The sequence below is a fragment of the Schistocerca gregaria genome, chromosome 4 (assembly GCF_023897955.1).
Source record: "Schistocerca gregaria isolate iqSchGreg1 chromosome 4, iqSchGreg1.2, whole genome shotgun sequence".
NCBI lineage: Eukaryota > Metazoa > Arthropoda > Insecta > Orthoptera > Acrididae > Schistocerca > Schistocerca gregaria.
The window spans coordinates 561,800,657-561,815,709 of record NC_064923.1 but is presented as its reverse complement, the minus strand read 5'-3'; the positions used below and the strand labels follow the sequence as shown (position 1 = coordinate 561,815,709).

General features: G+C 37.5%; 1 protein-coding gene across 8 annotated transcripts in view; it reads right to left on the bottom strand.

Moving 5' to 3' along the window:
* Nucleotides 1–15,053, bottom strand: part of LOC126267949 (transcriptional protein SWT1) — a 275,635-nt gene that overhangs the window by 188,940 nt on the left and 71,642 nt on the right. For 6 of the 8 annotated variants that reach the window (XR_007549053.1, XM_049973281.1, XM_049973275.1 and 3 more), the window contains 2 exons: nt 12,445–12,546; nt 8,162–8,260 (listed from right to left, as the gene is read on the bottom strand). Coding sequence is in view for 7 of the 8 variants with exons in the window: in XM_049973281.1 (XP_049829238.1) it covers nt 8,162–8,260; nt 12,445–12,546 (201 nt within the window). In the remaining variant the exon portion in view is untranslated. The remainder of the gene's footprint in view (nt 1–8,161; nt 8,261–12,444; nt 12,547–15,053) is intronic. The other 2 variants (XM_049973277.1, XM_049973279.1) reach the window with 1 other exon arrangement.

The window sequence follows — 15,053 nt, the reverse complement described above, 5'->3', positions numbered from 1 at the left end:
TCCTTAATTTCCCACATTTTTGCAGTTTCTTCAGTTTTAATCTACAGGTCATAACCAATAGATTGTGGTCAGAGTCCACATCTGCCCCTGGAAATGTCTTACAACTTAAAACCTGGTTCCTAAATCTCTGTCTTACCATTATATAATCTATCTGATACCTTTTAGTATCTCCAGGGTTCTTCCACGTATACAACCTTCTTTCATGATTCTTAAACCAAGTGTTAGCTATGATTAAGTTAAACCTTTACTAGAATTATTGAAACTGTTTTCAATATGGGTGCTGTATATTATCAGCTCATTACAAACTTAAAGAGATTGCCTCATTTGTGTTATTTGTTTTCCTACCTCATGTTGTACATGATTCTTATTGTTTTATTATATTAACCTTTTTTTCCTTCAGTACTTCATTGACTTTGTTAGTGTGTCGCACATTAATCTCTGTGTGAGTGTTGTCGTTTGATATTACACCGAGGTGACTGTTGTGAAAAGACTCGAAAGCTTTCCCATTCTGCATGCAAGGTAAAAAGAGTCATGAGAATGGAGAAGATTTATGCCCTTCAGGGTGAACTAGAAATGGTGTATTTTGAATTTGATTGAAGGGATAAAGAATTTGGGAAATCGTGGCAAACAGTTAGCACATGGAGAAAAATAAAAGCATTACATATGACAGGCCATTTAGCAGCTACACTGATGAGCCAATGCCAAAACATTATGACTACTTACATAACAGCATGTTCCACATTTGAAATGAAAAATGGTAATGATTCTCCATTGCATGAAATCATCAAGGCCTTGATAGTTAAGTGGCACCATATGCCTATGCACAGTCATGTATTTACCTAACTTATTGGATGGTATTGTGTGGGCAAGGAGCTGTCACCTAGTAGAGTCTCATATGTGTTCCATTGGGTTCAGATCAAGTGAATTTGGTGGCCAAGACATCAATGTGACTTAACTATCATGCTCTTGAAACTACTGTGGTACAATCTTTGCCTTGTGACATGGACAGTTATTCTGGTGACAGATGCCATTGCTGTCAGGGAAGACATCAAGAATGAAGGTCCACGATAATGTTCATGTAGTCCTTGCTATCAGCATGCTTCAATTATAACAGACACCATGGCAACCCAAGCAAAAGTCTCCCATAGTATAATACCATATTTCCCTAATTGTAAGATGAGGGTTTTCCCCAAATTCATCATTAAAAAATACAAGGTCGTCTTATACTCAGAGATTAAACTATTGCTGTTCAGGTCAACATCTTTACATTGCTTACTAGAGTATTTAAGAATAGTCTTACATTTATAGGGGTCATCTTACATGAGATGAAGCTGTAGCTGTAGAGGTCATGGGCATATTTATTTTGACGAATTTGGAAAGGCACGGCTTGGCAAACAATGCTTGTTTTCCAACAGGCTTGAGATTTCCCAATATGCCAAAGCACTCAATTCAGTATCAATGTTTGACATTGTTTCACACAGCGCTGGTCTAAGAGATACTTGAGATATTATGAGCTAGCCACTACAAGTCTATTGTTCTGATTGTAATTTGGCGATTCTAGGAAACACAGGAGGAAATAGCATTAAACTGTATCATCTTACAAATCTTTCCTGTATTTGAATAAGTTTGCAGTAAATGTTTTCAAACATGTGTGGACAGCTTTACACAAACATTAATGTCACTTTTTAAGTATAGGGAACATTCAAAAATGGAACCACTGACCTTCAAAAAACATTAGTTGATTCAGAACCCAGACCAATATTTTATTTGGGTATGAGAGACTGTAATGATTTACTAAGTGGATTGCAAATGAGAAATTCAGTCACTATCCGTGTGTTACAATAATGGGTAGGAACGTTACCAGCTTGTAATCAAGTTTAGAACATGATTGTGACAATTAGTTGAAACAAGAAGTAAAATTAATCCAGGATGAAATGTCTAACAAAAGAAGTAAATTGTATTAAACTGACTGTAATTATTATCACAAGAATAAATTACAGCGGCAAGATCTGTCATGGAGATAGTACCAACAGACGTCGCTAGGTAGCAGGATGAGCGAAAGTTCAAGAATGGGACTGAATCATAATTGCAATCTTTTATTGATGTACTAGTTGGCGGAGTTCCAGATAACCAGCACACTAGAAGATATTGCAGTCTGTTTTTCACAATTGCTCAAGCCCAGCACAGCTGAAGGTTTGGAAGGGGAACAGTGGCACCAGCTTGGTTGAGAGCGAAAATGATTGCAGAGAGGGAAGAGATGAGTGAGCAACAAATTTTATTGTATTGCCAACCAAGGGAATCTACACCATGTACTTCGGCCTTTTATGAACATATACCACATTTAAACTGCAGTTTGCCTGAACCCCTTTCTAGTTAGAATTGAAATGGCTTTAAAAGAAGACAAATGCTCAACAATAGTATTCATTTCTGCAGTAGAAAGTATACATCTAAATATGGGCCAGTGGCGTACTCATTTGTTTCTTTCTGCAATGTTGCAGACGATCACCGTGACACATGGCAGGAATGAAAGGGAATGTCAGCCGGTTCTAAACAGCCAGAGAGAGAGCAGCAGGCAAGTGATATGTTTGGAAGCAAGAGATCTTGCAAAATTCTTGTATCAGTGTAGAAGTGATATCCGATATGTATTCAGAAAGAACAGCTGTGTTCTTTGGTCCCTCCATTATGACAACCCCAGAAATAGTAACATACATGGCATGACTGTACACTGTGCAAGGAAATGTTCTCTTGCACTTAAGCTATCTTCTGTTACATGTGCTAGTTTTCTAATGGTATTTTAGCATGTAATGTTAATACAAAGTCCATTGTTCCAGGCCATTCATTCCATACGTTTGTTATATTATACTTCACCTGTCTGCTAAAAATGATGTCTCCAGCAATCAAAATCACAATTTATTACATTTTTTGACATATCGGTAATAGAAGTTACATCCTAGAATATTTTCACAACAGAATGTACAGCCAATGCTGGACAATGGTTGACTACTTTTTCCCACCAAGCCAATCCTCCTCATGGCAACAATCAATTAAGTTTTACAGCATCAGCTGCTACTTTTACATCAGCACCTGTATATGCATTAGTACTGTTGCTGTTTAATTTACTGTAGAAAACATCTAAGATTTTAATTTAGTGAATGAGATATAGTATACATTGAAAGGAAATGCACATCATCACCTGGTTTCAACTTACATTATTGGGGCTTCAAAGACATTCAACTGCTCATAAGTGACAGGTATTCAACTAGATTTTATCCTGAATGGCTTATTTTTGAAGTTGCTTGATATGGAATGGGGAAAAACTCAGTGGCTACTGCCACTAACTGATACTATATTAAGCACTTTTGACCTCAAAATGAACTACGTCCCTGTTTAGACTTACATTACATACTAGTAGCATTTCTGAATTTTTACAAATACATCAAAGTATGGTGATAGGAGCAGGTGCTTTAATAAACCAATTAACCAACTAGTTGACACAAAAATTGATCAGGGAACCAGACACTATTGCAAGATTTCTTCTCCACTGGTTACTGTAGCTACTTTTTCTCATCAATCAACTCTCAAAATAACATATTTCATATCTCCCCAGATTTCATCATCCCATCTTTTTCTTGCCGAGAAAGGTGATTTCCCCTTGTGAGACAAAATATAGAAGCTTCAAGGGCCAACACAAGGCATTCATGGCAACAACATAACCTGCCCATCCAAACTGTTTACTCCTCATTAGATTCACTATGGTTCTATATAAAATTCCTCAAGTTCATATTTATGCTGGATCCATCACTGTGTGCCAGACCACAGTTTTCCCCTAAAATCTACCCTTCAGATAAGAACAAATGTTTGTACAACAGTTTCTGAGCATTCCATGTTTTACATCCATGTAGCAGCATGGATTGCATTATACAGTCTTCTATGAGGTTTGAATTGTCTCAACGGACTGTGTGGATTCAGAACTTAGCCCGAGTTCCCATACACAGGCTGTAGAAGAAGGAAAACATCTGCTTGCAACACAATAATGTCAATTGCACAACAGCTTTTTGGTTATGGAACTCATTGCAAAATTTGACAGTACTGTCCTACCACATCCATCATACAGTTTGGTAGAATCTTCACACTCACTCTTTGGGTAAATGAAAGATGAATTACATGCCCAACAGCTTTCACACTCTGGTGCTATCATCAAAACAGTAAGACAGTGGTTAACATCAGCTGATTCTCATTTTATGAATATGGTATGCAGGCTCCTGTGGTATGCAGGCTCCTGTTCATGTTGACAAAAGTGCATACGAAAACGTTATGACTATACGGAAAAGTCACAGTATGTAACTGAAACTTGCTTTCTTAACCATGTTATTGGGCTTTCTGTATCAGCTGTAGTTTCGATGAAAGTAAGTGGGAGGGCTTAGTTTTGAAGGACAAACACTTGTATTTCATAGAATGTATTTTTATCATATCCTGTGTGAGCACTCATTCCCTCCCATAGTGATGTGTTCTAAATTCTAGGTTAAGCAGTCCAGTTACAAACAGGGCTGTCAGATTGCTGATATGCCTATGATTGCAGTAGCTTTATAATCATACTCAGAATGGCCAACAGAACTGAGTGAATCTGAACAATTCGAGATCAAACCAAGATTGATCTCGTAACACCAATCTGATGGACAATGTAGTAGACATAGGAACAACCAAGTTAAGGACATTAGGCTTCAGAGTGATATGTTTTTGAAATTACTGCAAGCATTTTGTGTCTCTTTTTACATGTTCTCATGACAACTATGTCCCATTTAATTGTATGTAGAACCTGAAGTCAAACTTAAAACTGCACACATTATTTTGGCTAATTTTTAATGGCATTTTGAAGCCTGCTTTCTGGTTATCACACATGGTGTTCGTGCATCTGATGAATAGTCTTACCAGTTTTTACTATGCTAAGACAGAAAATAAGTACAATAGCTGCTCCAGGGAGAACCAGCCAAACAAGCCTCCTGCATTTAATTTACAGTGTAAAGACTTCATGACATTGCAGGAAATGTTTGTTGATTCTGGCGTTTCTTCAATTTTCAGGTATAACACTGAATCATCCAGACATACACTGACAGGAAAAAATTGCAACATCAAGAAGGAGTTGTGCTAAATAAAAAAGTTGGTAGGCATGTTTCTACATCTGAAATATGGTGTCTATTCAAATTTTGTGCCAGTCACATATGAGTGGCTCCGGTAGCACCACTATGGGGATGCAAATCAAGATTACTATTAATACACACTGTAGCAATATGAGTTTAGTTACCTTTGAGATTGGATTTAGTGAGTTGATGCTAGTCAAAAATACCTTCAAGGTGACACAAACACCACCATCAACACCACACTCAGTTTGAATGAGTCATGCAATAAGGCTACAACAAGCTGGATGATCTTTCTGTGATACGCAGAAAGACTTGGCACGAATGTAGCCACTGTACATGATTGCTGTCAATGGTGATTATGAGAATTTATAGTTGCAACAAGACCAGGTTCCAGGTGGACACATGACACTACCGACAGTGAAGACACTATGTATGATGTATGACTCCCATGCATCGTATTGCATCTGCAGCAGCAATCTGAGCATCAGTTGACACCACAGTGACACAATGAACTATTACAAATCAGTTACTTCAAGGATAGCTCCAAGCCAGATGCCATGAAGTGTGCGTTCCACTGACCCCAAACCACCACCTTTTGTGACTTCCATGGTGTCAAGTGAGAGCTCGTTAGAGGGCACGGTGGAGGTCTGTTGATTAGGAGGCTAGACACACTAGATCTCCACCTGGAGTTATAGCCTGGGGTGCAATTTTGGATGACAGCAGAAGTACTCTCATGGTTATTTCAGGCACTCTGACTGCAAACTCGTAAGTCACTCTGGTGACTCCACCTTTTGTGCTGCCATTCATGAAAACCATTTCAGGGAGTATTTTACAACACAAAAATGCTCACCCATATGACGCTGTTGTAATCCAAGATGTTCTGTAGTGTGATGATATGTTGGCTTGGCCTGCCCAATCATCAAATCCGTCTCCAATCGAGCACATACAGGATACCTTCACATGACAATTCTTGCATCATCCACGAATGGCATTAATTGTTCCTGTATTGACTAACCAAGTACAACAGGCATGGAACTCCATCCCACAAACTGACACCCAGCAGCTGTACAACACAATGCATGCATGTTTGCTTATTTGCATTCAACATTCTGGCAGTTACACCGGTTATTACTGTACCACTAGTTCACCATTTTCAAAGGCTGATCTTGTACTTACATTAACCTATGATCTTGAAATGTTAATCACTTTAATACGTTACCCATACAAATGTATTTCAGAAATTTCATTACTCTACATAATTATTTTTTGGTGTTGTGATTTTTTTCTGTCAGTGTATTTACTTGATTCTTATTTTATCATCTCCACGAAATATTCTGAATAATTTTCACTTAAGATATAACAATGTGTCTAGGAAGGTTGTTCCACAAACAAACAGCTACCCTCACCTTTCACAATCTGAACTATGTTGGTGTTTAATATCACATTTCATTAACTTAGTGATAACACAATCATCTTCTGAAGTGGTAGATGGTTGAGTTACTGATTCAAATTACACCTGAGAATTGATACATTTTATCATGTGCATTCTTCACCTTGAGCTACCAACAGTCAGAACAAAACTGAGCAACATATTCCTAAGATAACCTTTTCATCTTGCATTCTTGATTCAATACCTTGTAGGCTTAGTCATAGAAGCCATTTTGGGAATACCAAGTGGTTCACAAAAAAAGACTCTAAAGAGATTTTAAATGACCTCTAATAACACGTATTAAAATTCTGATTATTATTTAGGAAACAATCAACAAGGGAATAATCAGGGGAAGAATAAATGCACTCATTAGTATTCTTCCTCAATGGTTTAAGTGGAGATTGGAAACAACTGAAAATGCAGAACTTCACAGTCTGCCTCTGCCTCTGACTTGCAGTTCTCGTGTATAGGCTCTTTTCAATCACGCTGCACACATCATCAATGTTTTTCGAACAACAACTAATTTTGGTCAACCTTCAGGAAATTCATCACCAAAGAATACACAATCGTGATGAAATTCCACAAAAAAATTGTAGACAGTATTCCTGGGAGGTGAGTAGTTACCAAAAGTTGAACAAAATGATCTGGGACATTTTACTTGAATTAAGCCTTTACAAAAGTCACTAAAAATCACCAATTTTTTTTTTTTTTAATTCTCAAAACAATAGCAATATCCAACCTCAACAGCACCATCAAATGAGGGGATTTAAAATTTTAAAAGGCAACACTTAAACATGATCCAACCCCAAACCTACAGAGAGGCTGTTTCACAATCAAAAGTGGTAATTTGGTGAAGCTCATTTCACAGTAATATTTTTTTTTTTTTTTTTTTTTTTTTTTTTTTTTTTTTTTTTTTTTTTTTTTTTTGCACTAAATTAAACTTCCATTGTAAGCTAACAATGATAACTGCGTAGTTGTGTTCTCTCAGGTTTTCTCAGCACGTCTGATTAATGGCATGTTTTTGCGTGTTCAGCCAAGTTGTTGATTCCATTTTTGTGCACAGTATTTAAAGGGCTGAACTGGTCTTCTCCTCGGGTATTGTGAATTGTAAGCACTGCCATGGCTCCACCCAAAAGCATACCATTAAGTGCACTATTTTTCAGCATTTTCACCTAATGTTTAATCACAATAATAGACCTTCTCATGGTTGATTCTGGATAAGGTATTGTTATTCTGTCCTCCTCTAATCTTTACATCAAACTTTTCTGGTCCTAAAATAAGCAGGCACTGATTTCTTGCTGCATTTCACACTAGGCAGCTCTCCATCCAGTCCAGATAATGATAGCTGTAGGAAACCTGAAGTATTACTATACAAAATAAAGAAACATCCCCACATTTGAAACTATTAAAGCCCTAGTAATCAACAGCTGAAGTATTCTCTATAAGGCATTAGAGTTTGAGCAAACATAATAAGAAGTAGAACTCACATAATACTAGGCACAGAAAGCAGGCCAAAAGTGCAAAATTGATAGCAACATCATTTCTGGGAGAAATCTAACAGTATATTGACAGGAACATTTTAGGGGCTTATTACCTTGAGGAGGTGAAAATTGTTCACGCCATTTCGTAGTAATACTGTCTGTGGGAGAGATGACTTTCCTATCAGGAACAGTATTTGTGGCCCTGGCATTTCCTGTTTAAAAAAAAAAAATGAGGTCTATGAGATTAATATAATGTATAGAGAATTAATATGTGTGGGAATGAAAACAACAAATACTGCACTCACTTATAATAAGCAGGTGATCATTCATGGTGTATCACAGTGTTTGAAGGCATAATTTAGAAATGAATTTGGAAAAACTGACATCCTGTCGTAAAGGATAAAGTGATTGATTTTCTTTGCGTAACATAATCACATGAGCATTTCACAGTACCACAACTGATTTCGGCCAACCAGCGGGTTATCTTTGGACTGTCAATAGACAAAAAGAGGAGACAAAAATCATTATAGAATCTATACAGAGTACAAAACTATTTTTTTATATTGCAAATTAACTTGCGGAATTTGTGTATGAACAAAAGAGCTTTTGTACAGTAGGGACCAACTGAATGAGGCAGAGTATTTGTTAAGATGCTGACCGCATATTCAGGATAATGAGTGTTTACTCTCTCCAGTCATCTTGATTTAGGTTTTCCCGAATCTTTTCAGGTTCTGGCAGCAAGGCCATGGCCAACCACCATCCCATCCTTGTAATAATATCCTTACATTCTCTACTTCTTCTTTTTCTTCCTCTTCATCCTAGTTTTTTCCCATTTATCTTTGGGATCGGCATTGTTTATGCGTTTTGGCATATTAATGACAGCAAGTGGTTGAGTGCCCTTCCTGACACCACCTGTCCCCATCTGTATGAGTCTAGAGTAAAGCAAGTGTTCAGGTGAGAGATCATTTTGTAAAGATTTGCCCATCATATACTGAGGGGGAATGTGGGAACCAGATCAGTATTTACCTAGTTGGATGTGGGAAATCACCTAAAAAGCACAATCAGGCTGGCTGGCCACCGACCCTCATTATTAATCCACTGAACAGATCTGGGGCATACACGCTTCCCCGAATCCCAGAAGCAGTGCCTTAATACCCTCAGCTATGTGAGTAAAAAAATAAAAATAAAAAAAAATCCTTACACACTCATTGCATGCGTATATTCGAGCTGTTTACTTGCATTGTATGAAGATGACAAATGGCAATCACTAGCAGATGATCCTTACTAAAAAACAAATAAAATAAAGTCAGCTAAGAATCTGTCTCCCTAAAGATAAAAAAACAGCAAGACTATACTTTATGACACAGGCTGTAAGTGGTGATATAATGTTCACATTAAATTGTCAACAATACTAAAGGCAACAGCAGATAGAGGGTAATAGGTGGAGTGAGACCCTCTCTTTGTTTATTCATACTTATCTATATTTACAAAAGGAATAGTTATGTTGACATGATTTGTAATTACATTCATTAGCGTAATATGACATGATTTGATATTTTTTGAAAATTTAAAGATAAAGGTTCACAAGGCCAATGGATCCGAAATTACCCTATCGTAAGACTGAAATGTCTTTCACTTTATGTGCGAAGGTGAACACTAATTTTAATTCTGTAAGAGCTACCAAACACAAAGCTTTCCTTTAAAATTTTGTCTATTTCTTAGTTAATTTTGTATATAGAACAGTCAATATCATTAATGAAAGTTCAAATGTATTTATTCACTTAGTGTAATTTTATTTGTGAGCACATCGTTAGAGTATGTGCATTGTTTACTTTTACTAACGTTCATCCTTTTCAGTAAACGGAAAATTTCAGCTGTCAGTTTTCTTATTCAGTTCTTTGGGGAATTTCTTAGTTGAGTTAACTTCAGTGATGATATTTTGTTGCAAAAAAGTCTGATTTTTAAATTATTTTTCATCATGGCTCAAAGCTCAACTTCCTTTGTCAGCTTTTGAATCTAAAAGTTTTTCCTCATAGTCCCATACTCAATTTCTGCATTATCTTATTTGGAAAATTTTTTATTGTGATAATATGCATGGTGCTTGTAATACTTTTTACCTCGGACGAATACTGAAAACAGTTTACATTTATACCGTTTGGCTATTTCACAAGTCACTTTAATTTTTGCTATAGATTTTTGGGCAGTACCACTACCTAGCTTTTCTCTGAAATTTTATTGCTGTTCCTTCTAAAGCTCTTCATCACTATTTAAAACAACATTAGATAAAAACTCCACTGCTCTTGGTTTAACGTACCTACATAAACATTTACTAAAAATCACTCCTCCCGTTCCACCATCCTTCCTTCCCCCTTTTTATAAACACTGAAATTTAAAAATTTTTAAAAAATCATGTCACATTACTCTACTGAATGTAGTTAAAAAATCTTCCGAGATAGTTATTTTTTTCATGAATATACGTGCGTATGAATACACAAAGAGAGGATTTCACTCCTACAAAAACTTGACCTTTGCCTACCGCTGTCTTTAGCATAGTTGACAACAGAAATGTTGCATGATCATCGTTTGCACCATATGCTTTCAGGTACAATTTCAGTATTAAAACTTCCTGGCAGATTAAAACTGTGTGCCAGACCGAGACTCAAATTCGGGACCTTTGCCTTTCGCGGGCAATTGCTCTACCAACTGAGCTACCCAAGCACGATTCACGGCCCGTCCTCACAGCTTTGCTTCTGCCAGTACCTCGTCTCCTACCTTCCAAACTTTACAGAAGCTCTCCTGCGAAACCTTGTAGAACTAGCACTCCTGAAAGAAAGGATATTGCGGAGACATGGCTTAGCCACAGCTTTGGGGATGTTTCCAGAATGAGATTTTCACTCTGCAGCGGAGTGTGCGCTGATATGAAACTTCCTGGCAGATTAAATCTGTGTGCCAGACCAGGACTCAAACTTGGGGCCTTTGCCTTTCGCGGGCAAGTGCTCTACCAACTGAGCTACTCAAGCACGACTCACGTCCCGTCCTCACAGCTTTACTTCTGCCAGTACCTCATCTCCTACCTTCCAAACTTCTGCAGGAGAGCTTCTGTAAAGTTTGGAAGGTAGGAGACAAGGTACTGGCAGTAGTAAAGCTGTGAGGACAGGGCTTGAGTCATGCTTGGGCAGCTCAGGTGGTAGAACACTTGCCCGCGAAAGGCAAAGGTCCCGAGGTCGAGTCTCGGTCCAGCACACAGTTTTAATTTGCCAGGAAGTTTCTTATCAGCGCATACTCTGCTGCAGAGTGAAAATCTCATTTTGGAAACATCCCCATGGCTGTGGCTAAGCCATGTCTCCGCATTATCCTTTCTTTCAGGAATGCTAGTTCTGCAAGTTTCGCAGCGGAGCTTCTGTAAAGTTTGGAAGGTAGGAGATGGGGTACTGGCAGAAGTAAAGATGTGAGGACGGGGTCATGATTGGGTAGCTCAGTTGATAGAGCACTTGCTCGCGATAGGCAAAGATCCGGAGTTCGAGTCTCGGTCTGGTACACTGTTTTAATCTGCCAGGAAATTTCATATCAGCACACACACTGCTGCAGAGTGAAAATCTCATTCTGGAATTTTATTATTTTTATCATAAGACATATAGATCTTATGATGATTTTTTGTCTCTTCTTTGATCTACTGATAGTGTGAAAATGACCAATGGCTGGCCAAAACTGGTTACAGTATTGTGAAACACTCCTGTGTTTGTACTGTATAAAATATAAAACAATTGTATCAAAGGAAAATTCGATAAAAAAAAAAAAAGGACACAGAATTACTGCCCAGTGCTTACCTTCAGGAGATGAAATGTTTAGTGCAGCCATATATGTACAAGTCATGACATTATCCTAGATTTTGCAGCTATTAGTTCCATCTTCAATGGATGTAACAGGGATGGTGAGAAGATTAAAATAGAAAAGAAGGTTGCTAAGATCCCAGGATGAGGGGGACCCACCTGTTGGGATACTGTCATTCCTTCTTTTACTTTTGTGGCCTGTCAGTAGTAGTAAACTTTCCACCTTCTGAAGGTAAGTATTAACCAGCAATTCTGTCTCTTATTTATTAAAAAATAAAAAAAAATATAGACATGAATTGATCGCAAGAATTTATGGAAAAATAATTTGGATTATTATTCAAAATAACATGTATAAATAATGATTTCCAATACAGAAGAATATTTTGAACATTGAAAACATTTTATAACTAATCACATTCCAATCTCATAATGACAGACTTCCTTGAGTCACATTGTACAATATTTCTTGAAATTTCAAACAAATATTAACAGAACCCATTTTGCTTCACTGTATCTGTAGAAAAAGCTTACATCCCACCCAAAAGACTTGTGTGAGGGGCTATTACCTTGAGTCGACAAAAACTTTTCACCTTGTTTAACAGTATTACTCCTTGTGGGAGAGTTGGCCTCCCTATCAGTGACCGATGGTTTTGTAGCCCTGGGACTTCCTGTTGAAAAAAAGAGAAAATGGGCAGAGGCTGCTTGTAATGTAGAAAACACACATTCAAACAACCACATCTCACACATCCATAAATGACCACGGTCTCTGACAATTGTGCCTGATAGGAGAAGTAAGATTTCAATCTTTTTGTTGTGCCTGTCTGCAACCCAACATCTTTTTTCATAACACTGTCATTATTACATTCTGGATTTTCCTTTGTTCATTATCTGGCAGTGTTTGTCAACCTTGGACAATGATTGGCTATGTAAGTGTATACTTCCTAAATGGTTCCTCTTCAACATGCAAAATAATTTTAATTCAACAAGAGCATTTGATTGTATGGAACATGTAATACTTTTGCACATGTTGGAACATAAATTATTAGGAAAAAAGCTAAACAACAGTTCACTTCGTATCTGGAAAATAGGAAGTAGAAGGTTGTCTTCCAGTGTCTGCAAACAGGGAATAGTTTTGAATCTCAATGGGGTCACAGAAGATGGGAGGAGTAGGGAGCAGGAAGTGTTACAGGATTATGTTGTGATGCCATTGCTTTTCTTGGTATATATCAATGATATGCCACTAAGCACGACAAATGACTCAAACATTTTTCTAACAGTAATAAGTGTTACTGTATAAGACTTGCGAGTATAACATAATTAGTGCAGCTAAGAGGGTAATCAAGGACATCAGGATGCAACTTTCAGAGAACAGATCAGTGCATTAACAGCGAGAACACACAATGCATAGAGTTTCTGACTTGGAAATCTTGTAGAAGTGAAATTTTGTTATCCCTAGGTGGTTAAAAAGTCAGTGGAGTTGACCATTTTAAACTCTTAGGACTGAGAGAAGATGGATAGCTTTCTTGGAAGTATCACAATTAAAATCTTGTGCAGGAACTGAATGCTGCTGCCTTCACTAGAAGAATAGTCCAACTGTCTCTCACCCTGAAACATGAAGGTTTGTTTACTTTGCTTACTTTCAGTCTATTATCTCATATGGTGTTATATTTTGGAGCAACTCTACATGCTTGCCTAGAATATCCTTAGCTCAGAAAAGCATGGTCAGCTAATCTGCAATGTCACTACACAAATTTCATGTAGGCCTTTGTTTGAGTGTGTCACAATTCTAAGCCCATCATTGCTTGGATATGTATTGACAATACTGACACATTCAGGAGAAACTGCAAAATTCAATCTGCAGACAAAAAATGGAAAAACAATATGCACTCAAATATACTATCTTAAGCATTTGAACAGAAAGGTGTGACTTGTTTAGCCATTCCAATCTTCTAAAGGCTTCCAGTAGAATTGAAAAATCTGACTGATAAATTCCAAGTATTCAAATCTTAGCTGAAAGTTTTCCTTGCGGCATCCTCCTATTCTGGATAGTAGTTCCTTTGTAATGTGTTATTTATTTGTACACCATCTCACAATTTTTTTACGTCTTATTAATCCTTTTGTTTATAAATTTTCTATCAGTATTATGTGGGCCTACTGACTCGTTCTATGACCAAGTAGCTTCTGCTTGTATAGTACCACAGAATCTGGTAAATTAATTAAATAATTAATTAATTAATAACCAATTTTTATGGATGACTGGGATATACAGGAAAATAAAAGGCATGTCAAATTTCCACAATTATAGAAAGAAATAAGTTTGTTGTCAGTGGAGTTATAATGTGAGGAGTCTCATTAAAGTTGGGTGGGCATACAGACATATCCAGACTTTCAACCATGGATGGAGGAATACTGTTAAGATACAAAGATGATTCACTGCAAACGTGTGGGTGAGTTTTTAAAGGAATAGTTGGTCCACGTTTATCTTCAATGTCTGGAATACAAGTCATAGCACACACAGATGAATCTCTCATAAACGAAGATATCAACCATAATGACTGAGCAATAAAATCCACTGATTCAAATAATGTAGAGCATGTCAAGTACACAATGAGGAGACAAACTGCTGCTCATCAATTATCACCATCACCACAGCTCTGTGTTGCTCCTCCTCAATAATAGAATTGAGGATACAGCTCTTCTAACACTATAATATCAATGTCAAACAGTATTTGTCATAGTTTAGTTGTTAACAATGAATGGAGTGTAGAGAGCAAAAAATGGTCAGCACAATAAATGTCACCTGGTGAGGAGTGATTTGGGAACAAGAAGTTCCACCTTCACCACACACACTGCTGGACTACGCTAGTGGTCTGTACTTCGTACCAAGTGTCTACTCTAACAGAAGTAACAGAAAGTAATGAATACTTAAGGTGTCATGGATGTAACAAGTCAAATGTGGCACTTGGGATGCACCCAGAACTGTTTCATAACTCCACCACATTGCTATACTGGATCTGAGGGTGGTTTGAAAAGTCCTCGGAATCACCACGAGAGGTCAGCACTAGCATAACGAGTTGCTGATGTGACATTCATTTGACTGTTGCCTGTAAACACATGCCACGTCAGTGCTCTTGGAAGAGAGCTGTGGAGGGGACTTGGCTCTGTTGTTGTGCCC